The 26,082-nt window shown below is 42.4% G+C and overlaps 1 protein-coding gene and 1 long non-coding RNA gene across 2 annotated transcripts in view; one reads left to right on the plus strand and one right to left on the minus strand.

Annotated features, from left to right (window-relative positions):
• The window catches only part of PPP1R13B (protein phosphatase 1 regulatory subunit 13B), a 115,661-nt gene extending 102,418 nt beyond the window's left edge, over positions 1–13,243 (minus strand). Inside the window, exon 1 of the mRNA XM_014596436.3 lies at positions 13,113–13,243. Coding sequence (XP_014451922.1) covers positions 13,113–13,121 — 9 coding nt within the window. The 5' untranslated portion in view covers positions 13,122–13,243. The remainder of the gene's footprint in view (positions 1–13,112) is intronic.
• Positions 6,515–7,925, plus strand: LOC132248845 (uncharacterized). Its single transcript, XR_009460300.1, has 2 exons — positions 6,515–6,702; positions 7,321–7,925. It is a non-coding gene; the product is annotated as an uncharacterized LOC132248845 (long non-coding RNA).
• Positions 13,244–26,082: the final 12,839 nt, after the last annotated feature.

Below are 26,082 nucleotides of genomic sequence, written 5' to 3' on the forward strand. Positions count from 1 at the left end.
CTTGGTGAGGCCACAGCTGGAGTACTGCGTCCAGTTTTGGGCTCCACAATTCAAAAAGGATGTGGAGAAGCTTGAGAGGGTGCAGAGGAGATCCACATGCTTGATCAGAGGTCAGGAAAGCAGACCTTATGAAGAGAGGCTGAGAGCCATGGGACTCTTCAGTCTGGAAAAGCACAGGCTCAGGGGTGATCTGGTGGCCACCTATAAGTTCATCAGGGGTGTTCACCAGGATCTGGTGGAACAATTGTTCACCAGAGTGCTCTAAGGGATGACAAGGTCGAACAGTCTAACTCCTCCATGATCGTTTCAGGCTGGACATAAGGAAGAACTTCTTTAGTGTCCGAGCCCCCAAGGTTTGGAATAGACTGCCATCAGAGATGGTCCAAGCACCTACTCTGAACACCTTCAAAAGACATCTGGATATTTATCTTACTGGGATCCTATGATCCCTGCTGACTTCCTGCCCCTGGGGCAGGGGGCTGGACTAGGTGATCTTCCAAGGTCCCTTCCAGCCCTAATGTCAATGAAATAACCTTAAGGCTTGTATAGAGTCTCCCCGAGATCAATGGGACTCCACAAAAGTAAGAATTTGTATGCACACAGCTAAACGCAGGCTCAGAACATAACCACAACCGGTCATAACTGGCCCCTGACTAAAACAAAAAGATTCACAAAATATTACTTTATATATTTCCAACATTACAAAGACATGGAAAGACACCTTGCATTTTTAAGTGAACAGAAAGGTAGCTAACTGTATTCATTGGAAGTCTGGCAGAAGACAGGATAGAGGCACACTTTACAGACTAACTAAATCACAGATCCACAAGCTCTCATGAGCCTGAGCTCACTGCCTTAAAACTTATTTCAGAACTGACCATACTTACAGTACCCCGGAGGTGCCATCCCTCATTTCACAAAAAGTGTAATAGCAATGGGCACAAAGATGAAACATTCATAAGCTCTATTTCACTAAGCTAATAAGTCTCTCACTCAAATGGAGAAGTCTTGCTTAGGAAGGAGATCTATTAAACCATTTCCAGCAAGAAAACTGACCTCATTAAATGTTGCCTCTAAGAGTACTATAACTGAAAGAAACTAACTGGAAAATATATTTTTCTCTGTTTACTTCATGTATAGTCTTTTTCACTGTTTCCTCATAGTCCACTACTTTTGTAATAAGGGAAGTACAGTTACAATCCATCATCACATAGTTAATAGTAAAAGAACAGGATTTAAACTGACAGGTAACTAGATTTCCATATCACCCTCACTTGGGCAAACTGACAGGTTAATTTACACATTTCTTTATATATAGTCTGTAGAGATGAAAAAAAAAAGTCATGTTTTATTATAGGGTAAGAGTTGCAAATGTATCAACTCAAGCAGGATGTGATCTATGGTGAACACATTTCCTTCAATCCTAAAGAAAATGAAGGGAAAGAATTGGGTCTTTTAAAGGTGTTCACATATGAAATGAATTTTTAAAAGAAGAGAAATTCTACTCAGCAGATTTTCAAGATAAATTGGCACTAAATCCTCCAATGATTTTAGAAGTATGCAAACATTGCCTAATGCCCTGGCAACTCAATCGTTCAGTTAACATTCTAATAGCAATACATACATACAAATACATGAAGGGACAGATTAACATTTATATGGTCTCCATAGTGTTCATACTAAAGTTGGCTGTATTTACAGGATAAGAAAAGTAGTAGCCCCCAAAGCCAAAAGCAAGCAGTCAGTCACATTTTGACATCTCTCATTCCTGAAATTTGGATGAAGAGAGAATGTCTAGGGCCTCAAAAAATGGAAAGAGTTCTTTTATTATTTGTGAAACAACAACAAAAGGTTGTTGTCTGGTCTGAACAAGGTGACGCAAGTACCTGCACACGCCAAGACAAATTTTATCTAAATTTTGGGCACGACCCATCAATTCTTCAATATTCCAATCTCTCAGGCTGAAAAATCTTTGGCAACTCCAAGAAAGATGTTTTTATTGAATTAAAAGTATTAAGTCTAATGTAACCTTGGGAGTTCCTAAAAGCCAGTCACAACCAAAATCACCTGAGGTTGCCAGAAGACACAAAAAGAGTGAATAATACAACTGCTAGAAATCCATTTTATTTAATTTGATGCATAAACTGAGATTTTCCAAGCAATATAAATGTAATTTTCTCTTTCCAATGTACTACAGAATTTTGAACTGCTAATTCATAAAATTCTACTCTAGATGATGTCAGGAGAAGTTGGAGGTGTTGGCAGGTAGAAGGGTGTTTCAATGCCAAAGCTGCTTCCAAATTAACAAAGTAAGGAAAAGTGATCAAAACTTATTATAGATGTTGAGTTAAAAATCAGAATTATTAGATTTCAATTAGACTCCTGTGCCTCCTTGGGATGAACAGGACAGTGCCCACATCATAGTCTGTGCTGGTTTAAATATAGTTCATGTAACTTTATGTTGTTGTTAATTTTACAAAAGGTATCCAAAGACTATACCTACCCATCACCATAAAAACCTAAGGTGGGCAAGTATGAGGCAAAGGTAATTTTCCAAAATAGGAATGAAAAGCTTACTTGTTTGAAAATGAAAGCTGAGATTCTGGATCAAAAAGCTGTTGCTAAATACACATCAGAACTAGCCATACCTTGCAAAGAAGCAAAAACCTGGTATAGTGCATTTTCCAGGGTGTATGGCACAAAGATACAGCACCCAGCAAAAGGGTACAATTTGTGTTAAAATGTTTTTATTTTGTAACACAGCTGGGTTTAATTTTGGTACATTTGTATTAAAATTATTTCCACTGTTTTTATTATTTGGTTTCATTGTGTACAATGCACCTTAATTTTAGGTCTTCCATTTTTTGAGGAGCAACCTGTATTTATCTTGTGTTTAATACATTTGCAGCAATCCTTATTCTTTTTTCTTTTCTTTTTGTTTTTTTTTTTAAAAGGCAATCAAAGCAGCTGATGGCCAGTTTGAATCAAGCTTAAAATCAGACCAGCCTAGTGCTGCTCTAACCTAAGCAACTGTTGTAGCTAGCATAAGAATTCTTTGCTGGCTTAAAAACACCATATGACAAGTCACTCTTGGCCTGTGCTAGAAAGGGTGCTTCCAAGTGAAGTTAGCTGGCTCTATACCAGCTAAGAATTCCCTTACATTAGTGGAATTTCTAGCTGCCTTGCATGACTGCTTTCAGATGTCCCTTCAGAGGAGCACCAATTCAGGGACCTACAACTATTTTTCCTTCAGTAAAAGATACAACAACAACAATGGTGTTCAATGACAGAATAATAATTTAGGTAAAATTTCAGTATGAAAAGCTAGGAAACTAACACCACAAACAACAGACTGTGCTATCAAGAAAGACAGTGACTAGAATAGATGCCAACCTAAAGGTATGGTTTTAAAAATAATTAAGACTGATAAGAATCACAAGCTTTGAGTAGCTCACTTATTACAGATCTTTCTAGCTCCAACCATTCTCTATTTCAAACACAGATCCAGCATTTCCAAAAATTAGACAAGTTATTGATACAAAAAGTAGTAGGTAAGAAAATTAAAATTGGTAGATATTCTGAGACATTCAGAGCAGCTACCAATATGGATTTCACCCTTTTTTGTACAGAATTTCAATATATTTATACTATTATCCTACTAATCTCCTGTGATATATACATAATCCATTGGGTTTGGAGCCTGTACACTGATTAACCCACTAGTCAGCTGTGGAATCACACACACTAGTGCTGGAGAGAGAAAGTAAACATTAGTAACCATGGAGAAAGACAGATTTTTAAATGACTTCATAATGCATAAATATATCAAGCTCCACTTATTTAATATTTTTTTTATTTCTGACAAATGGATTGAACACTGAAAGTAGTCTATTATTTTAATTATACAGTATAAAAAAATCTATCTGATGCCAGACAGTCTGGAACAGCAGAGTGAGATGGCAAAAAGTCTTCCTTACATATCTAGTTGTTGGGTCTTGCTCACATGCTTAGAGTCAAATTTGTCACCAGATTTTGGGCTGAGGATTTTCCTCCAGCCAAACAGGCAGGACCCTTAGATTGTTTTATTCTTCTTTTGCAGCATGGGATGTGGATCACCTGCTAGGACAGGGGCAGGCAATTATTTTGGGCAGAGTGCCGCTTACTGAGTTTTGGCAAGCCATCAAGGGCCACATGACAGGTAGCCCAGGGCACATTAATATTAATTTTCTAAATTTTTTAGGGGCCCCATGGGCCAGCTAGAATGGCCTGGCAGGCCGCATCTGGCCCTCGGACCACATTTTGTCCACCCGTGCTAGGATCAACTAGGTATCACCAACCTAAGCTATGCCCTTCCAACAAATGTGATCTCGATTAGCCCCATTTTCTGATTCTGGGCACACAATGCTTGTAGTCTCTCATCAACTGAAATGTTTTAGTTTAACTGAAGTAATTGGTTTCAGTATAATGGTATGTGCATGAAATGAAATGGCAGTGATATACAGGAGGTCAGGCTAGCTGATCTAATGGTTCCTTCTGGACCTGAAATCTAGTAAATTCAATTTCTCTTGGTTTTATGCCTACCACATCCAAACACGTACACTCTGCTGTCTGCTGAATGGGGCAATAAAGTGAAAGTAATAAAGTCTTAATTTTCACCTGCACTAGAAGAATTAGCCTAACTTCCTAATTAAATTAGGTGGATAGGGATTAAAAGAGAGAACGGGAGAGCGTGCAAGTGCGTGAGCAGAGGTAAGGAAGACTGCAGTACTGTCAAACAGGAGAACAGATCAGACAGGCTAAAAAAAATCTTAAGGCTGGCTTTAAAAATGTGTTTTGTAGCCTCTTATTGTTTTTCTGGCTTTGCAGTGTTTTAGCTTTACTTTTCTAGATTTTTTTCAGCAATTACAAAGACAAGAAGTAAAAAAAGCAAGTTTCTAAAAACAAAAGCTGGGCAGTTGTTTTGGGGGGGGAAGAATATCATAGGACTAAGGATACCTAGTAATACAGCGAAATGTAAGTTCTTAAAGTGGCAGCACTACTGCACTGCAGAGATTTTAACTTTCACTTTGCTGTTCTATTCATCTGGGAAGTAGCCAGGGAACAATAGCAGGGAACAAGATCCACATCCAGAATGTCTCAAATGTCACTTGGGAGGAAAAGAGCAGTTTAAACTCCCTGTTCAATCATAACTATAAAATTTACCCCCTCAAAGTAAACTGAAAACACAGTTTATAAACAAATAGGTCAAGTTTATATTCTAAATGTTCTTGAATAAAGAATTAAATCACAACATTCTTCAACCTTAATTAATCTTTATGTTCTTACCACTCTTGGCCTGTGAATTGCTTTTAGTAAAAAAAAGCAAACAAAAAAACACCAAATTGCCCGCTTTGGAATTCAGTAATGAATTCAAAGTTCATTCTTTTTGATAACACTGTCAGGAACAACTAGAATTTATTTCTCCAATAAGTCATCAGTTATTGTTGCACAATATAATCCCAGTACTGGCATCCACAAAAATAGGTCTCAGATTTTTACTTTACAAAATGGTAAGAGACGCATTTTGTTGTTTATACTGTGCTAATTAAATGGATATATTGTACAATAAACTAGGAATTTTTTTAATTGCACATTTCCAAGCATTTTTAGTATGAATCATTAGGTTTTCCAATAGTTTAAAAGTCTATCACTTGCAAGTTACAAGCTGGATAGCTTATAATTGCACTAATATACAGGTACTTGAAAACTGATAAAGGAAAAAAGCAAATTTCAATTGATCCTGTGATTTTGAATGTTAGTAGCTAGAATTGTGATTTATAGCATAGTAGAGAATTAAAGCATGGAATTATTTTTTATTTTTTTTTATCTCACTCAATAGTATTACTGCTATTAAGAAAAAATCCTATTTTGCTAGTGCATAAAACTAGCTTAAGAACGTAGCTGCAAGTTTTAGCACATGTACTATATAAACACACCTCTAGGCATTGCCTATGCCTACACACACACAGTGGCTGGGGCCTGGGGGCAGGGCTGGGTGAAGGAGGAGTAAGGGGCACTGGCATGGGCAGGGCACCAGCATATCAGGGTTGCTAAGCACCGCAAAGCAGGGGGTGCAGCAACTACAGCTAAACCCATGTGCTAGTGAGTGAAGAGGGCAGGTGAAGCTCTGATTTTCCATGATAAAAAACAAAACAAAAATCAAACATCAAAATACATAGATATTTAGAATGTACTGTATTATATTATGATTGAGGCACTGGTAGGCTTCCAAATTTCAACTGATCAGAGATGCAGTGCTGTAAGGGCACCTGACCAAAAAGGTGTGCCTGCCACAGGGTGTGCCTGCCACTTTAAGGAATCTGAGCAGGCAGTAAGCAGCATGCAGGTGGAAGCAGGCCCAATCAGGTGGTCACATGTTAGGCAGGAGGTTGCCCGACTGGTGGAGAAGCTGGGAGCCTGGGTACAAGGCTAGGCCTCAGGGCAGTGTTAGCAGTTGCTGCAGAGGGCTGAAGAAGCAATATCAGCTGGCTGGCTGCTGCTCCATAATTGGAGGTCCAGGCTAGGAACTATGGAGATGGAGGAGGTTTCTGGTCCTGGGGAGTGACTTAAAACTACACCCTGCTGGGACTGGATGGTGTGGTGGGGTTGCTTGTGGCAGGGCAGCTTCCAGGAAGTGCCATACCTGTGTCTCCCCAGTGAAAGGTGAGTATTGGGTGCTGGAAAGCCTCAGGCTTCACTGCTGTGCAGGTGACCCTGTGGAAGGGAAAGGCTAGGGGAGCACACCCTAACAGAAAAGCATAGGGCCAAGGCCTACTGAATAGGGCCTGATGCAGGGTTCAGGCTGGAAGAAGTGAGCCTGGATTCCCTCGGGCCCCTTGAATGAGGCCTGAGGCCCAAAGGGCCTCCCAGTGAAGGAGATGGATATTAAGGCTCCAGAAGGTGTAGGAAGGAAAAAGCCCCAGTGGAGGGGGAGCATGGAGGCCTACATAGGTCTGAGGATACCTGAAGCTAAATCTAGGCCAGACGAAGCCCAATGCAGCCCAGCTAAGGGGCCAGGGAAATCTGTGGATATGGATGGCAGTTGTGAGGCATGGGACTCTATATTAGGGGAGGTTTGGAGCCATGTATTGCTTTGGCATCAGGGCAATTAAATGGACAACCTTCTACCTAACAATATCTTCAGTTAAAGGCATGGCAGATGAGGCATGTAGGCAGGCTGCCCTAGGCAACTGGGCAGGCCAATATCTGGACTGGCCCTGGAACAGACAGCTTGTTACAGTCCCCATCCGCCTGCTTCAGTTGATTTATCTCCTGCATCAGGAACACCCTGTGAAAGACCAGGAACTTGCTGATGTACCGATTCACAAAGCTCTCAGTCAAGGACTCTGTTAAAATGGGACTGAGAGAACTACAGATACCCTACCAGAAGGTGATAGGGGAGGAGGGAGAAAAGGTGGCAAAGATCATCTGGCAGAAGAACCACTGGCACAGACTATTCAAGGATACCTTCCTCCCCTTCTTCCCAGGGAACAGAGCAGTGGCAATCTGGAAGAAGTTGGGGACTGTAAAGAAGAAGAAAAAAAAAAGGAGGAGGGGGGGGGCACGGAAAAAAAGTTGTTTGGGTTTTTTTTTGAGTGGTGAGGACAGTGGGGGAGAGAGAGAGAGAGAGAGATGGTGAGAACAAGGAGAACAGTGGCAGCAATGATGAGGACAGTGACATGGACTAAAGCCTAAATAAAGGAGTGGAGGGCAGAGGTGAGCCACCGTAACTGGAACAGTGAAGGGAATGCGAACGGGTGCATGGGTATGAGAACTGTTTTAGCTATGTGAGACTGTACATGCTTGAAGACTAGTAAGATAAATAGATGTACTCTACAATCTATCTAGATTTTGTCCTTTTTTTTTTTTTTTTTTTTTTTTTTTTTTTTTGCACAAAAAAAGAAGAAAATCTCTCAGCCTTTTGGCTAAGACCAAATTTAGGATTTTTGCCACCATGGGGAGGGTGTTGGGGATAGTGCTGGCCTGACAATGCAATGCCTCCAAGCCTGGTGCCAGCTCCCTGTGAAGGGAACACCTGCCAGTTTTGAGGGGGTGGAGAATAAAATAAAGGTAAATGTACTAACAGGAACCACACATGGGCTATGTGTTTTATAGTCATGTTCAGTGGCTGCATTTTAGTTAATTTCTTTGTTTTTCTCTTGCTGAGCACATGGTGCTTTTGGCACTAGTTTAATCACAGACAACACATTTAATGATTTTTACTTGTATGTGATTATAAATACAAGATAAGGTGTTTTTGTTTTGTTTTTTCTTTCCCCTCCATTTCTTCCCTCCCCTCCCCCCCAGTCAAATGGGGGGGAACCTTCCCTTGTCTTGAGAAATTTTTTTACTATTAGATCATCGCAGTATTTTGTGGACCCCGATTTCTTGACTTAATTCTTATTAGTCTTAATTCTATTCCCACAAAATACCTATTAAACTTTGTTGCAGTAAAAAAATAAAAAAATCCATCAATCACAGCTGCAAGTTTATTCTCTACAATGCATACAGACTTATGTAGTTGTGGGTTTTTTTTAAGGGCATCTGCTAACAATTCTTTCATTTGGCTTAATTCGCAACACGGAAAACACTGCTTTATTTATATTGAAAGTAGTTTTTACCTTAAGATTCTCAGTTAAGAAGGTTAAGTTGACCTGTCTATGGCTACACCTCTTGGAAGGCAGCAGAATTTCCTTTGAGGAAAGGGAACACTATACACTGGATTTGCATTCGCTCTATTTTAAAAAGGGACCAAGCAGCATACACTTAAGATTCCTTGGGGAAATAAGAGTTGTGGGGTTTTTTGAGTGTTTTGTTTTTTTGTTTTGTTTTTGTCACTTCTTCTTTTTCTTCTTTAGGGAGGGGGGCAGGGAAACATGTACTTTACAAACCTGTAGATGATAATTCTTTGGCAGTCATCTGAACAGGTAAAGTGTTAAAAGTGCAATGATTTGGGTGATATAGAGCCTTTTTTGGTATGTGTTTAAATAATTAAATTACATTGCTCCTTTTCCCTTCCTGTCACATTTGAGGGTGTGCAGCCCATAAGAAGTCTCAAGCCCTACAACCAAGACAACATCCCTGCATACACTACAGGAATATAAACGGTAGCAGTAACAATTTTCTGGAAATCAAGTGGGGAAACTGGACGGATATTTTATGCCTATACCTAAACTCCACTGTAGCAATTCTTTTCACTGATGCATCTGCTCTTCAGTATTCAAGAAAAAGCACTTTTTCTTTTGCTTCCTTCTCTGACTCACTAGAGTTTAAAAGGTGTATGGGCAGGAGTAATCTGCAAAGGTTGCAATTTTGGAGCTACCATCCAAGCTTAGTTCATGGGTAGGCAAAATATGGCCCACAACAGGATGTTATTCAGCCTGCGGTAGGTCCCTCAGCCCAGGCATGGGGAGTAGCCCAGGCTGTGGCATATGCAGCAGATCCTGCTGCCCCAGGCATGGTGGCCAGATTTGCCTTTCCAGCAACCCCTGTGGCAAAAGTATACCCTGCTAGCCGCTGTGGCCAGGCTGCACAGCCCTCGCCACTGGGGTGCTGGATAGAGTGGACAGGCAGGATCTCCATGAAGACCAGCCTAGGACCCCTGCAGACAAGTCATGCTCAGTTGGGTGTATGGAATAGGGCTGCACAGGCAGGCAGGAGGTAGGGCTGAGATTGCACAACTGTGCCAGTGTGGTGCTGGGGCCCAGAGCATGAGTATGACTTATGTAAGCAAGCAACTACAGTGACTGTTTTCACATACAAAATGAGTTACTATAAAATTTAAGTTTTATAAAAGATATCAGGCCATTATAGTTTATTGCACATTATGCTGTAAATCTTGTATCTCACTTCATTGATGGAGAGGAAAAAAACAAAACAAAAAACAACTTATTTATACATACAAAATGATTAATAATATGCATATAATTCTTAGAGGAACCTTTGAGGAGGTGAAATCCAAAGTAAGAATTTTGTATCTATTAGCCATACACTTCCAATAGGAAAACCAAGAGTTTGTCATGGGCTTGCTGCATAATCATTCCCACCAATACAACGCTGGCAGATGGCATGGTTCAAGTTCATCTCCCATTACTTCATGGAAATTCACTGTGCAACACCAGCAGAATAGTTATGCATGCATTCCAGAATGATACAGCCAAGTAAAGGAGAAGGAAAGGATGTTTAGGAATGGAGAAAATTGTGTGCTAATAGCATCAAAATCTTTGTTGGTAAAATGCTTGGAAAGACTTGACTGAGATGGGTTGGTCACAGAGCATCCTGCCTTTAGCAAGACTGGACAGGTGACCTGAGGACAGCCCTTCCAACCCTACTAATTCTAAGATTCTATGAAAACCTCCTCTACAGTTTTCAGCTTCCTTTTCCACAACAAATAAGAAGCAGCATCAATGAACAGCAGAGAAAATGGAGGTCAAACAATGTTTTTCCCCACCTCTCCAGGCCTGACCTCTAGGAACAAAGGTTGCAAGCAGATTTAAAACCATCAGATCTCAAGTTTACCTATTATTCACTCTACATTTGCTCAATGAAGATCATAAACTGAAGATTATCAATCCACCATAGTTTACCATTTCTTTTTAATCATCTTTAAATCATGCAGACCCTACAACGAGAGGCTACGGGACCTGAACCTGTTCAGCCTTCACAAGAGAAGGCTGAGGGGGAACCTTGTGACCATCTATAAACTCACTAGGGGGGACCAGAAGGGGTTTGGGAGAGACCTTGTTTCCCTTAGCGCCCCCTGGGATAACAAGGAATAACAGCCACAAGTTGTTGGAGAGTAGGTTTAGATTAGACATCCATATGAACTACTTCACAGTCACGGTGGCTAGAATCTGGAACCAACTTCCAAGGGAAGTGGTGGTGGCTCCTACCCTGGGGATCTTTAAGAAGCAGCTCGATGCCTACCTGGCTGGGGTCACTTGAGCCCAGTTTCCCTCCTGCCCAGGCAGGGGGTCGGACTTGAAGATCTACAAGGTCCCTTCTGACCCTACTTCTATGATTCTATCTCCAATTAATGTGTTGAAATAAATTTTGAATTAACAGATGTAATCCCACACAGTGTGGATTTTCTGTTAACTCAAAAAAAGTTTCGGAAAGAAGAAGCTTCATTGGATGTCTAGGATCCATACACTATGATGGCTTAGTGTACTAAATTCCTTTATCTAGGCTAGGGGCAGAAGTTACACACAAACTGGTATAAGTGTTTGGAAACTGGTTTAAATCTTCAACACAACAGAAGATCAGTGGGCATAAACTACTTTCAAAATGGCCAAAACTGGGTTAAGATAAACCTGGATGAATGTAATCTCAGACTGAACTGAATTAGTTTAAATCAGTTTACTGAATTTATGTCCAAGATCCCCTCCAGATTCAAATTAACTAATTCCCCCAGTATCTCAGGATGTGTTGTACCTCACCACCTGCAGAATCAAAAGTGAATGTCTGTTCACTTGCTTACTGGTTCACTCTATGCAGTTTAGACTAACATGTGCAGATCGAATCGATTCAGCTTCGGGATTTTTGACTGCCTGTACTTAGCCCTAGAGATCTGGGTCAAAGCTTATTTTGGACCAGACAGAAATGACAACAAACATGATCTAGTTCTGTGGCTATTTATTCATGTAACTATGCCATTATACAGTTTGGCACCACCTGATACTTGCAACTATTTACAGAGATCTAGAGACAGAATATTCAGAATCCATTAAGCTAGGACTGAGATGCACAGTTAAAGATATCTTCGTACACATGCATATTCATCTACATTATGACAGACTCTTCGCAACACAATCCACTCTTCAAGGTTAAACAAACAAAAAAAAGTTAGCCACTACTATTTTAGAACTGATTCAGCAAATTCTATTTACCTTTCGAAAACTAAGTATGGAAAAGCAATTTGTTAAATTAAAAAAAAAAAAGGACAGCTTTTGACACAAAAATATTTTGAAACGTGTTTCAATAACAAAGTCAAGTTGTAATCCAACTATAGCAGCTGTTTCTGATGACTATGAGCAACTGCAATATTTTAAATACACATGGAGTCCAATAGAAATCATTGGCACTAACAAATCAAGTGGCCTAGAGGTGGCAGAAGTACTCAAGCACTACACTACCGACGCTGTGACATTTTCTTAGAGCCTAAAGAAAACCCAACCCAACAAGCCAAGAACCGGCAGAGAAACAAATACACTGACTCAGACTCAACCAACCTATAGTTGGCATCTTACTGGCAGGACTTCTAAGAAGCATAAAAACATAATCCAGGCTGTAAAAGCATCAATTTAAAAAGTGTAGTTCACTTGCTTTTTCCCTTGGCTACCAAATCAGCTGAACAAGCACCACACGCTTACGGAGCAGGAAAAGAAGCAAGTAAGACTCTCCCAGTTTTTGGTAAATCTGGTTGACCGAAATCCTCTGCTGGCATCAGTGGAAGCGTTTGGCGGGTGGCGCATGGCAGTCAGACCGAAGGGGGGAAAAAAAGTGGCAGAGAGATGCCGAGGTGGCCGACAACCCACCCTGCCCCCCAAACGAAGGGTCACATCCATGCATGCTCCGTCTTCTCCAAACCGCCTCGCGGGGCCGGACAGGGAGCCCGGGACCGTCTGTCCCTGCCCGGTGGGCGCTCTCGCTGCCGCAGTGCCCGGCGGGCGGGCGGGCGAGCGCCGCAGAGGGACGGCGCGGACCCTTCCCCCAGGTTTCACACAGCCCCAAACGGGGGCCGGCGCCTCCACGAAACCAGGGCGAAGACGGGACCGCGCTCCCCCGCCCGGCCAGCGCCTGGCGCAGGGGCTGGCGCGTCAAGCCGGGAAGGCGACAGGCGACAGGCAGAGGCCGCGGCGGGGTCCAGCCCCCCGGCCCCGGGGTCCGAGCGGGGGGTCGCGAGCCCGCCGGCGGGGCCGGTGGAAACGCAGGTGTTGAGGGGGGGTAAAGACCAGAGTGAACCGCGGGGCTGCTGCCCCCAGCCCGCCGCGCGGGGCCGAGCCGCTGACACAGCTCCCGGGCCCCGCGACGCGAGGAGGGGCCACCCGCGCGCAGGGGCTCCCGCCTCTTACCGGCATCATGTCGGGGCCGCTCCGCCGCGCGCCAGGGAAGGGACGGGCAGTGACGGGAAGCGCAGCCGCCGGCCCCGCGTCTCGGCTCGACTCGGCCCGGAGCGGCGCCGCCTCACCGCTTCCTGCTCGGCTCCGCCCGCCCCGCTAAGGGTTAACGCCAGCGCTTCCCCATTGGCCGAGCCGGGCGCGGGGGGCGGGGCCGAGCGGGCGCCGCGGCCTCACGTGACGGAGGGAAGGGGGTGGGGCTCCGCCGCGCGGGGGGGCGTGGCTCTGACTCAGGGGTACAGACGCGAGAGCGGTGACGTTGTTCGTCTGGGTGTCGTCACCTCGCGGCTTCCCGCACGTGCCCGGGGCAGGAGGGGCGCGTGGAGCGGGGTGGGACCCGGGAGGTGGATGGGGTGGTCCCTGCCAAGGCCTGCGGCGCTGTGAGCCCTGTTGAATCTGGACTGGGGTTTTACACCGTGTTTGTAAAAACGGGGAGAGCTTTCGACTCCTTTTCTTGCTAAGAATGGTTAAAAGGGGGGATTGAGGCCAGCTGGAAAGCGGGGCGGGCTTCAGTTGCAGCGGGGCCCTAATGTGTCATGAAAGCTTGTGCCTGTCTGAATTAGTCGGTAAGGTTTGCACCATCCTGTGCTTGTGTAACTCTTACCACTGCTCGTAGGCACCGACTTCGGTTTTTATCTGGTGGGCGCTTGCAGAGGTAAAAAAACCACACACAACCACCACCCCACCTCGTGCTTTACTTTTAACTCCCAGCCCTGCAATGTCTGTAAAGATCAGGCACTTCAGTGGGGCTTTTTTGGCGCATTGATCTAACAGTTGACTGAATCAGATTTTGCTAAAAGCACCAAAAAGCCCCACTGAGATGCCTGATCTTTACAGGCGCTGCAGAGCTGGGCTGAAGTAATGCGCTGCTTCTTCCAGTAAAGTGTGTCAGGTTTTTTGGTTTGTTTTGTTTTTTAACATCTGCAATCTCTGTGCATGCTGAGCACCCGCTAATGTTTTTTTGGTAGGTGCTTGTGCCCGGGGCACCACTGGAGTTGGCACCTATGTTTGTGTTTTAGCTTATTCTATAGAGAGGCGACCTTTCCACAGTTAGATCTGCTCTAGAGATACAACTGCTCTTTAAAATGCTGATTTTTTGCTCTCTGTTTTGTTTACCCTACAATACCCTCCAGTAACTAGGTGTCAAGGTGTTGTACAGATAAATATATTCGAAGAAAACTTTAACACAAAGGGCAATAGGATGTTAAAAGGTGAGTAAAGACTTTCCATTTAAGGAACTGCTGAAGCCCAGCTGACATTTATGAAGCCTTTTGAACCCATGGCCTGACATTATCATTTTTATAGGTTTCTGCACCTGGAAGACTGCAAATACTAGGTGGAAGGTTGCATAGTTAGATGAGCTATTATTTTAATATACCATAAATTTTATTTTTAGCAGTGCCTGTGTTTTTGAAACATGAATAATATGACAACTTTTGCTCTGTGTCAATCTGTCTCATTGCTCTTGTTTTGAGTTCTGTTTTGAGTACAGGTAGTCCTCGGATTTATGACACAATTGGTTCCCGAAAACTGGGGCTTAATTTGAAACATTGTAACTCGGAACCAATTTTCTTATAAGAAACAACATTATAAATGGGGGGATTGGTTCCTGAACCAAGGCCCGATACCCTATTTTCACCAAAAATACCCCAGAATTTTGTACTCGATCAATTATAGATGAGTAATATAGCTACATTAATGTATTTATATCGTAAATAGCAATCGTATTATTTTGGAAGGACTTCTTTGAGGTGACTTTGCTGGACTTTTTGAAGGGCTCTTGGTTCAACTTTTTGAAGGGTTCATGGCTGGAGTCTTCTTAGGAGTCTTGGCTCCTTTCTTAAAGTGTCCAAGGAAGTTTGGACAGATGTTCTCCAGGGAGATGAGCGATGCAGTGAACTTGTTTGCTGGAGTGCCATCGCATTGGATCAAGCGTTGTAAAGTCAAAACTGGCGTCATAAAGTTGAAACCGGGTGTCAATTTATAAACGTTGTAATTCGAGGACTGCCTGTATTGTAGTACTCAATTGGGTATGCACTGTTCCAGTTTTGCACCTTTTGATTAAATTTGCCTAACAGGACAAGCCTGTTAGTATTATGATATTATGTTTTGTTTATCTACAGTTATTTTGTTAGTACTGTATAAAGTGTTCCTAGCTGAGAATACCTAGTGGGTGTGTCTGCACATGCATTTACTGCGCATTAAATTTACAGTAAGTTACTGCGCAGTAAGCGGGTTTAGGCCAGTGTCTACATGTGCAGGCGTTAAAGTGCAATAATGCTGTGTGTGGACTGACTTGGGATTCAAGTTAGTCCCAAGTCAGTCCACACACATACACAGTGTTACTGAGCAGTAAGATGCTTATATGTGCATTACTGCGCAGTAACTAATAGGGATAAATTTGATACCTGCATAATGCAGATACAAATTTACGCCCAAGTTGGCATAAGTCACCGTATTTACTGCACAGTATGGGCGTGCACATGTAGATGCTGCCTATATTGCATAGTAATTTTTGGTTACTGTGCAGTAAATGTGTACGTGTAGACACACCCGGTGTGTGGTAATAGTGTGCTTGTAAACTAATTCTGCCTCCCACACACAAACTTAAAATAAGAAACACAAAGATCCTAGGACATAACAAAGGAAAGTTCAGATTAACTCAGCATTGCTTTATAAGCCTGAAGCTAGACAGACCTGGACTAAAATGAGATATATGTGACAGTTAATTCTTCTTCAAGCACATACCAAGCTTCTTTTATGAACAGAGGAAAACAAGAACAGTAGTAGTGAATAGAAATATAGTATCTTTCCTTGTGTTTATATTAAATCTGTAACCTAATTGTGGCTAAAGATAATTTTTTTTGTCATCCTTGATTTCCAAATAAGTACTCTCCTAGTTATTCAAAGTTAATTGTGGTCACTTTCTTTTGTCTGTGGGTAACTGCTGGTAGTCTACAAGGAGCCGACCAGGAAAATATAATAAATAATTTGAATACTTGCCTAGTAGTACATTTTATTGCTATGGAAGAAATATTACACAACTGAACTTTGGAGAGAATGTGGTTCAGGTGGTGTCAGTGGGGTAGAAGGTACCCTACCATAGTCTCTCTCAAGATGTAGGCCGCACTTTAAAATGTTGAGAAGTGGAAAAACCTTTCTGTCTTTAACAGAAGCAGAAATGGACACTTAGATCAATGCAGCGATGAACAGCTGAAAACTAGATACCATTAAGATGTGAGGACTAAAAGTACCCATGGGAGAATATCTCTTTAAAAGGTACAGAATGCACTTTCTGTACAAATCTGTCCTTACTCATTTTGTACTTGTTTTGGAATAACCCTGTTTCTCATCCCTTTCTTTACTTTTGCCTCACCAATCATTATGAAATGAGATTCAATTCTTCCTACTAGCTGTAGCCCAGGGTCAGCACCATTCTAGTATCATCAGATGGATCCACTTAAGGGTAGCTCTTTTCATCAATTATAAAAAGGCAGGAAACCATGGTAAAACCATATGATTGCAACACTTTCTTTCCCCTCTTGTTTAAACAAAACATTTTGCTAGTTTTAAAGAGAAACATAACCATACCATGCATATGTTTGGCAGAGGTTCTGAACCTTGTTAGACTTTGGTAAATGCCAGCTCTTAATTTTTGACTCGTTTTTGTGACTGGAATAATAATAGAGCAGTTCTGCTGTTGCAAATAACCCAGAAAGACTACAACAGGTCAGAATACTTTTATCACCCTTAAAATAATCTTATGACACCGCAGGGTGCTGCAGCGCTGCGCCCTGGTTAAGAATCGCTAGAAGCTGAATTCTTACTCTTGCTGTTTATTTGGCTGGAGATAGTGAGGAGATGATAGCCCCAGATAATTTGTGAAGTTGGCCAATAAAAGGACATGACAATTATTAACATCTGTTTCAAGCACAGATTCTTAGTTTTTTAAATCTGTGTGGAATGTCAGTGGGTATCTATCCTAGACCTTTGAGGTTGTGTGAAAAAGTCAGTCGGGAGAGACTACTCATTAGTCAGGAAAAAAGGATAGAACATGCAGTAGAAGTTGGCGAGAGCAGAGATGAAAATCTGACTACTTGTGCACTGTTAGCAGAGAAAGGTCTGCTTAGCTTGAAAAGTGGCATGATTTTGTATCATTGCTTCTGGCCACTTCTTTCACTTCTAACTACATTTGTAGGTAGTATTTGCTTTTTCTTTGCATAATAAAATTGAATGTTTCCTAGAAAAACTGTTCAAATAAGTGATAAAGATCCTAAAAGAAAAACTGTGAAAGACAGCTTTAACTAGCCACAAGAAATGTGCTGAAATCTAAATCACTTTCTGCAAATTTAATTTCTTTGTAAATCATGTATATGCAATGGCTGTCATTTTACTATTTAAAGTTTACCCTTATGCGAGTTTCTTGTAACTTTGAGAAATCATTTATATTTAGCAAAATGATAAAATATTGTATTTTTCCATTTAGCATATCACCAAAAGAACTAGTTCCCCCCTGCATCATCACGGTTTCCTATAATTTTCAAGAAACCCACTTAATTTTCTTGATTCAGGGACCAACAACCTCCAGAGGATGGAAGATACTACCCAAGTTCCTTTTTTTCTTTAGATTGAGATGTGTTTTTTTCCTCTCCATGTGGGGAACAGTAGTACAATATATTTTAAATGGAGGATTGACATAAAACAAAGCAACTTAAATCACCCCTTTTATTCATGATTTAAATCAGCAGGTATAGAAATCCCTGATTTAAAGAATATATTTTAATCTTATTTTGCAATTCTACCTTTTAGCTATTTCCATAATGAAAAGTTAATTCTAAATTATTGTTATAACTATTCAAACGTTAATTTTCAATTAAATACAGTCTGTATGTTACATTTGGTACTAGGGCTAACAATTATACACTATATGCACATTTGATTAAGCGGTTATATCATTTAACACGTACTTATTCAGATTATTAGTTTTTACTTTTTATGATGTTAGAAAATGCTGTATGACAATTTTTACTTGCAAGTTGGGTCACAAAGCTGGAAACTAGAACTCATTTAAAATAAAGCAAATTTATTAAGATTTTATACATGAAATATAGATATCTTAAATGAGTTGATTCAAAGGAAAGAAACATACATTTACAAACATGTTTTGTATTCAAAACTGATTTATTAAACAAAGACAGTGTTAGCTGTTAGCAAACTGACAGATTGATTGTTTTTTGTTACCATGAACCAGATTTTTCAAAGGCATTTAGCAGTCCAAAGAGGCATATTTCTATGGCATTTTCAAAAATATTTGCACTTAACTGAAATCAACAGGGTTTAAGCACCCAACTTGCTTACGCCCTTTTGAAAATCCTATTGGATGTCCGTCTGTATCTTTGGGCACCAAAATACCTTTAAACAGCTGTTTCTGGCATCTGCAAGTATTTAGAATCAGTAGATCTGATTGACATCTCCTACTTGGCTTTAATTCATAGACTGGATGATAAAAACAAGGTTTCCTGCCTTATTAATTCCCACTCAGTTCTTTGATTCTTAATGAGCTATTTCAAATTAAGAAAATATTCTCTCATCACTTGCTGGATAAACTAAAATCAAAAGTAATTAAGGCAAAAGCTTTTCTGTACAACAGAAACTGAAAGCACTTGCATTCAGAAAAGTGTTGATGCCTCTAAATATTTAATGCAGTATATGATGCTTGGAATGTATTGATTTATAAAAGCTTAGGTTGACCAAAAACATTAAATTCCCTCTGATTCTGTAGATAATTAAGTGAGCAGTACCTTTTAACTCAGGAAAAAAAAGAGGAATATTCATTAATGCTGCACATTGGATATCAGAAAAAAACTTCACTGTTAGAATAGTGGGGCACTGGAATAGACTGCCCATGGAAGCTGTGGACTCGGCATCACTGGAGGTGTTCAAGAAGAGGTTGGACTGCCACTGGTCGGGGATGATCTTGGCATAGCTATGCCTGTATTTCCCATGGCTCTGGGCTTTGATTTAATAGATTTCATAGACATTTGGGCAGGAAGGGACCCTGGAGGATCATCGAGTCCAGCCCCCTGTCCCAGGGGCAGGAAGTCAGCAGGGGTCATAGGATCCCAGCAAGATAAGCATCCAAATGTGTCTCGAAGGCGTTCAAAGTGGGTGCTTGAACCGCCTCCAGCAGCAGTCTATTCCAAATGTTGGGGGCTTGGACAGTGAAGAAGTTCTTTTTTATGTCCGGCCTGAATCGGTCATGGCAGAGTTTGTGACCATTCGACCTTGTCATCCCTTGGTGAACAGACGTTCCCCCAGATCCTGATGAGCACCCCGATAAACTTATAGGTGGCCACCAGATCACCCCTGAGCCTGCGCTTTTCCAGGCTAAATAGCCCCATGGCTCTCAGCCTCTCTTCATAAGGTCTGCTTTCCTAACCTCTGATCATGCATGTGGATCTCCTCTGCACCCTCTCAAGCTTCTCCACATCCTTTTTGAATTGTGGAGCCCAAAACTGGATGCACTACTCCAGCTGTGGCCTCACCAAGGCTGACTACAACGGGAGAATGACATCCCGGGATTTGCTTGAGAAGCATCTATGGATGCAAGCCAGCGTTTTGCTTGCTTTACTAGCCGCAGCATCACACTGAAGGGTCATGTTCATCTTGTGGTCAACCATGACCCCCAAGTCCCTCTCATCTGTAGTGCTAACCAGCATAGCACTACTGAGCCTATAAGCATGCTGCAGGTTTTTCCTCGCAAGGTGGAGAACCTTGCATTTTTCGGTGTTGAACAACATCAGGTTCTCATCCGCCCATTTCATAAGTCTGTCCAGATCCGCTTGGATCACCTTCCTATCCTCAGGTGTGGATGCTTTACCCCAGATGTGGATGCTTTACCTCAGAATTGCTGGGGTTGATGGTTACCCTCACCCCGCTTTTCTGCTACATGTGTCAAGGAGTTTCTAAGTGTCCCTCAGAGGCATCGGATGTTGGATGCAGCCAAGACTGGGGGTTTGACTGTCTTGTTACAATGCTCCAGTTGGGACCAAAGCCAGACGTTCCTGCCTAGAGGGTTTTGGCCCTCTGCTTATGTTAAGACACATTGCCATATTTGGGGTCAGGAAGGAATTTTACCCCACGGTCAGATTGGTATGAACTGTGGGGGTGTTTTGCCGTCCTCTGTAGGGGGGGGGTGTGGTCCTCTTCCTGGGATCTCTTGAGCATATATTAACCTTTTATAGAAGCAGGACATTGGCTGCTGTGGTTCCTGTGCTTTACCTGTGACAGGTTAGGATGTTATGTCTTGTGTTGTGTCAGGGTTGATGGTAGCCTTATAAAGAGTTTAGATTGTGGATAGTACAGGATGGTTTTGATAGAGATGATCCTGCTTCAGGTAGGGGGTTGGACTAGACCTCTGAAGGTACCTTCCAGTTCTGCTTCTGTATGATTCTGTGATTTTTATGATTATACTTTTTATTTCAATAATTTTAATAGACATAGTAAGTTTATTAGTTTTTAGAAAAGATTGTAAAAAGTTTATTAAAAGGTTACTAATAGTCTGATTTAGATATAAAATCCAATATTAAAAAAACACAGTTTTATCCATCATGCTGTTTTGCCTTGGGGGACTGCTGGGAATGCCAAGACTTAAGTAAATTGGAAAAACCTGATGTTTGTTTTCTTCTGCTGGCTAATGCCTCTGCATGAGATTTATGGGAACTTTGGCCGAGAAAGCCTGGCTATTTGATGCTAGAAGGAACAAGCTTTTACTCTCAGGAGAGAAAACCAGCACTTACACAACTATCTCTTGTGTATTGCGTAACAGTTCTCCATTTATAGGAGTGCAGCTAGGGCTTTCCTATTTCAGAACCTTTAATACACCTACACTGTATATGCAAGAAGAGGAAGTAAATGGCTTTACCTTTTTGCCTGGTGGTAGTTTACTATTATAAGCACAGACCTTATTTTTTCTCTTTATTATTAGGTAAAACATTTAAAAAATACTAATTTCTGATGAGAACTCTTCTAGATAAAGATGTGCTGTTTGAGTTACAGTCATTAGCAAGCTGTTTGTGACATGAATAGGGGCCAAAAGTGCAACTGCTTAGTTTGGAAGTATGAAGTGTAGGTAAGGCTTGATTTCCCCATCTCCCCACCCCATGTCAGCTAATGTCTAGTTTTGGGTCCCCCACTATAGAAAGGATGTGGACAAGTTGGAGAGAGTCCAGCAGAGAGCAAGGAAAATGGTGAGGGGTCTGGGGCACATGATTTCTGAGGAGAAGCTGAGGGAACTGGGTTTATTTAGTCTGCAGAAGGGAGGACTGAGGTGGGATTTGATAAAAACATGAAGGGTGCTTCCAAAGAGGATGGAGCTAGACTGTTCTCAGTGGTGACAGATGACAGAACAAGGAGCAATGGTCTCAAGTTGCAGCAAGGGAGGTTTCAGCTGGATATTAGGAAAAGCTTTTTCACTAGCTTTTTCATTCCATCCTTGGAGGTTTTTAAGGCCCAGCTCCACAAAGCCCTAGCTGGAATGATCTATGGTCCTGGTTTGAGCAGGGGGTGGGACTAGATGACCTCCTGAGGTCCCTTCCAGCCCTAACTTTCTATGATTCTGTGTGAACTCACCAGTTCCGAATAGAGGGGAATAATTACTTCCCTTGATCTGCTGGCAGTGCTCCTTTTAAAGCAGTCCAGTATGCTATTAGCTGTCTTGGCAATAAGGGCACACTGTTGACTCATACCCAGCTTATTGTCCACTATAACCCCCAGGTCCTTTTCTGCAGAGATACTGTTTAGCTGGTTGGTCCCAGGCCTCTAGTGGTACATGGGATTGCTCTATCCCAAGTGTAGGACTTTATCCTTGTTGAACCTCATGAGATTTCTTTTGGCCCAATCCTCCAATTTGTCTAGGTCACTCTTAATCCTATACTCCCCCCCCCCCCCACCTTGGTGTCTCCATGAACTTGCTGAGGGTGCCCTCCATCCCATCTTCCAGAATATTGATGAAGATATTGAACAAAACCAGTCCAAGGTCTGAACTCCTGGGGCACTCCACTTGATACCAGCTGTCAGTTAGATATTGAGCCATTGATCACTACCCGTTGAGCCCAACAATCCAGCTAGCTTTCCATACACCTTATAGTCCATTCATCCAACCCTTACTTCCTCAGCTTGCTTGCAAGAATGTTATGAGAAACCATATTAAAAGTCTTGCCAAAATCAAGGTATATGATGTCCACTGCTTTCCCCGCATCCACAGAGCCAGTCATCTCATCATAGAAGGCAATCATGTTGGTCAGGCATGATGTGCCCTTGGTGAATCCATGCTGACTGTTCCTGATCACCTTCTTCTCATCCAAATGCTTAGAAATGGATTCCTTGAGGACCTGCTCCATGATTTTTCCAGAGACTAAGATGAGACAGACTGGTCTGTAGTTCCATGGATCCTTGTTCTTCCCTTTCTTAAAGATGGGCACTATATTTGCCCTTTTCCAATTGTCCAGGGCCTCCCCAGTTGCCAAGAGTTTTCAAAGGCAATGATCAGTGGTTCTGCAATCACATCAGCCAACTCCCTTAGCACCTTGGATGCATTGCATCTGGCACCATGGATTTGTACTCATCCAGTTTTTCTAAACAGTCCCTAACCTATTCTTTCATCACTGAGGGCTGCCCAAGCCCATCTTTTCCCCAAATTGTGCCGCCCAGTGCAGCAGTCTGAGAGCTGAATTTACCTGTGAAGACCAAGGTAAAAAAAAGTAATTGAGTACTTCAGCCTTTTCCTCATCCTGTGTCACTAGGTGGCCTCCCCCATTCAGTAAGGGACCCACTTTCTCCCTGACCTTCCTCTTGTTGCTAACGTCCTTGTAGAAACCCTTCATGTCCCTTGTGAGCTGCAACTCCAGTTGTGCTTTTCATCCCTGCATGCCTGAGCAATATTCTTGTACTTCTCCCTAGTTATCTGTCCAAGCTTCCACTTACAAGCTTCCTTGTTGCATTTAAGCTCACCAAAGACTTTTCTGCCGTATTTGCTATTCTTCCTGCAAATGAGGATGGTTTGTTCCTGTGCCCTGAGTAAGGTATCTTTAAAATACAACCAGCTCTCCTGGGCACCTCTCCCCTTTGGACTGGCTTCCCTGCCCATGAGTTCCCCAAGAGAATCAAAGTCTGCTTTTCTGAAGTCCAGGATCCATACTCTGCTCCTCTCATTTCTTCCTTTTGTCAGGATCCTGAACTCAATCAACTTGTGGTCACTGCTGCCCAAGTTGCCATCCACTTCTACATCCCCCACTAATTCTTCCCCATTTATGAGCAGCAGGTCAAGAACAGCATGACCCCTAGTTGGTCTCTCCAACACTTGTACCAGAAAGTTGTCCCCAACACTCTCCAAAAAACGTCCTAGATTGCCTGTGCACTGCTGTATTGCCCTCCCAGCAGATATCTACCACAAAATCACGCTTGTTGCTCTCCCCTCTTACCTTAACTCAAAGACTTTCAACAGACTGATTTCCAGTTTCACAGTGGAGCTCCTAGCAATCATACAGCTCTTTTATATACATCACAACTCCTCCTCCTCTCCCCTGCCTGTCCTTTCTGAACAGTTGGTACCCATCTATGATAGTGCTCCAGTCATGCGAACTCCCATCAAGTCTCTGTTATTCCAATCATGACATAGTTCCTTGTCTGTGTGAGTCAAGTCACAGGTACCATGTGCTGCAACAGATAATAACAACAAAAGAAGGCCAAGTGTTTCAAGAAGAGTTCTACAGCTGGGATTTCAAATACCATATTTACTCAAATAGAAGATGAGCCCCCACAGCATGAAGGAAAAAGCCTCGCATCTTATATTTGCGTATGAAGCAGAGTGGGGAGTAGGTATCAGCTGCGGCTCAGACTCTGGCCCTGAGACTTGGGGCCAGTATCAGACCTACAGCAGCCTCCTGGCCTTCCCTCCATCCCTCCACTTCCCCTCTGCAGCTTCTGCTTCCCCACCCACCCTTTTCTGTTGCCCTTATTGTCAGGTTCAGCTGGGCTCTGGCTCTGGCTGGAGTCTGGACTCTCTCCCAGGCACAGAGCACATGGAAACTCTTTGCTCTGCCCAGCCAGTCAGGAGCACTGATACTGCTTTATGTCCAGGTAAAGGCTGAGCCTCCCACCTTCTGTCCTTTAGGATGGAGCAGGGAGCAGCATCTGACAGTAAGTTGGGGGGGGAAGAAGCAGACTGAGGAGCTTTGAGGGGGAAGGGGCAGAGACTAGGGAGCAAAGGGAACGGGGCAGAGGCTATGGAGAACTGGGGGCAGGGGTTGCAGGTGGCAGGGGGTCAGAAAGGATGCAGGGGCAAGACGTGGGTGGGCAAGAGGGGGGGGGTCACCTGACCCCACCCCCAAGCCACTGATTTCCCTGCTGTAGTTGGGGGGGGGGGGGGGGATAGGGCAGTATTCAAGACAACCCTCCAATACTTAGATTTTATACCTGGAAAATTATAACAAATTGATAATTTTTACATATATAGAATCTAATTATTGGGAGGTCATTTTATATTCAGGATCGTCTTGTATTTGAGGAAATACAGTAACTGTACACAACTCTTCAAGCACAAGCCAATACATTTATAACTTTTTTTTTAAAGGGGTCTATAGTCCCAGTAATCTCTTACTCCAAATCAAGCTTAATTTGAAAGATTACAAATTATGTATATTGAACATTACCCGTATGCTGCACCATTCAAATTTGTAAAGAGTACCCATTTGAATCACTACCAAAGTAACTCACATGGAGGAAAAACATAAACAGTACTAAAAAAAGGAAGCACTTGATTATCCATTTTGGGTAGTGGCAACCATCAGTCCTCCTGGATCATGGTGTATGCATGAGGGCCACCCAGACCTTCAATGCATATGCCCAGGCAGGAATTTTTGGAGGAGTGGAAGCTGCCCAGACCTTCCATCCTCCCTTTAGGCCGCTGAGACAGAATCCAAAGTTGTATAAGTGTCTGGAAATTTAACCCAGGTCTCCTGTGTGGTAGACAATCCATTTTGAGTACTCTTCCTGTAATAGGGAGATAGGAGAAGAGCCTGTCTTCACTACTGTCCTGTACATATTACTTTTTGGGATTTCTGGAACAGGTGGCAAACATTCAAAAGGTTACATGGTCTAATTCAGCCAATATATCATTCAGAGAAGTTTTACAATTAAAGCAAGATTGAAACTGTCTGTTCTGTATACTATATGCCTACATTCACTTACTAGAGGTTGGAGTGCCTGATACTGCAAGTCACGTGTGTAGCTTTGTGTTCAGTGGATTAGAGGGAGAATTTTTGTGGACAATAACAAATTTTATGGTTAGTTCACTGCATATGATGTTATAAATGTGCATGTAGACAGTAGAGAATCCTCTGAGTTGAGTATGGATCTGCTAATGCAGAGTCTCACAGATTTCTTAGACTAATGGTTGCTTTGTAGTTTTATTCACTACCTGCTTAGTATGGAAGGTGACAATTTACATCAAAGATTAGACCACATCCTAAGGTTGTGAGGACTTTTTACAGACAAGAATTCTGTTCTGCTTCACTGTAACATGTAAAGATGCAACAATCAAACACATCTAATGTGTTGAAGAAGATAAAAACGAGGTTAAAATCATTGGGAAGAGTTCTTTATTTTTGGACACTTACACTTATAACTATTTCAGCTGTCAACTTAATACCTTGCTTTCTTTGCTTTTAAATTGTCAGCATGCAAATGACAAGTGAGAGCATCCAGGCATAGATAAACGACGGAAAATGACTTGAAAACTTGTTTTGGAGGGCAAATAATTCCGTCATATTTAGTTTTATTTCCCTGGGCCATCCCGGGGGTGGGGGCCAAATCGGAACAACTGCCAGGGGCCCCGCGGACAGTACTGTACAGGCCCCAGTGTGGC

This window comes from Alligator mississippiensis, chromosome 2 (assembly GCF_030867095.1).
Source record: "Alligator mississippiensis isolate rAllMis1 chromosome 2, rAllMis1, whole genome shotgun sequence".
Classification (NCBI taxonomy): Eukaryota; Metazoa; Chordata; order Crocodylia; family Alligatoridae; genus Alligator; species Alligator mississippiensis.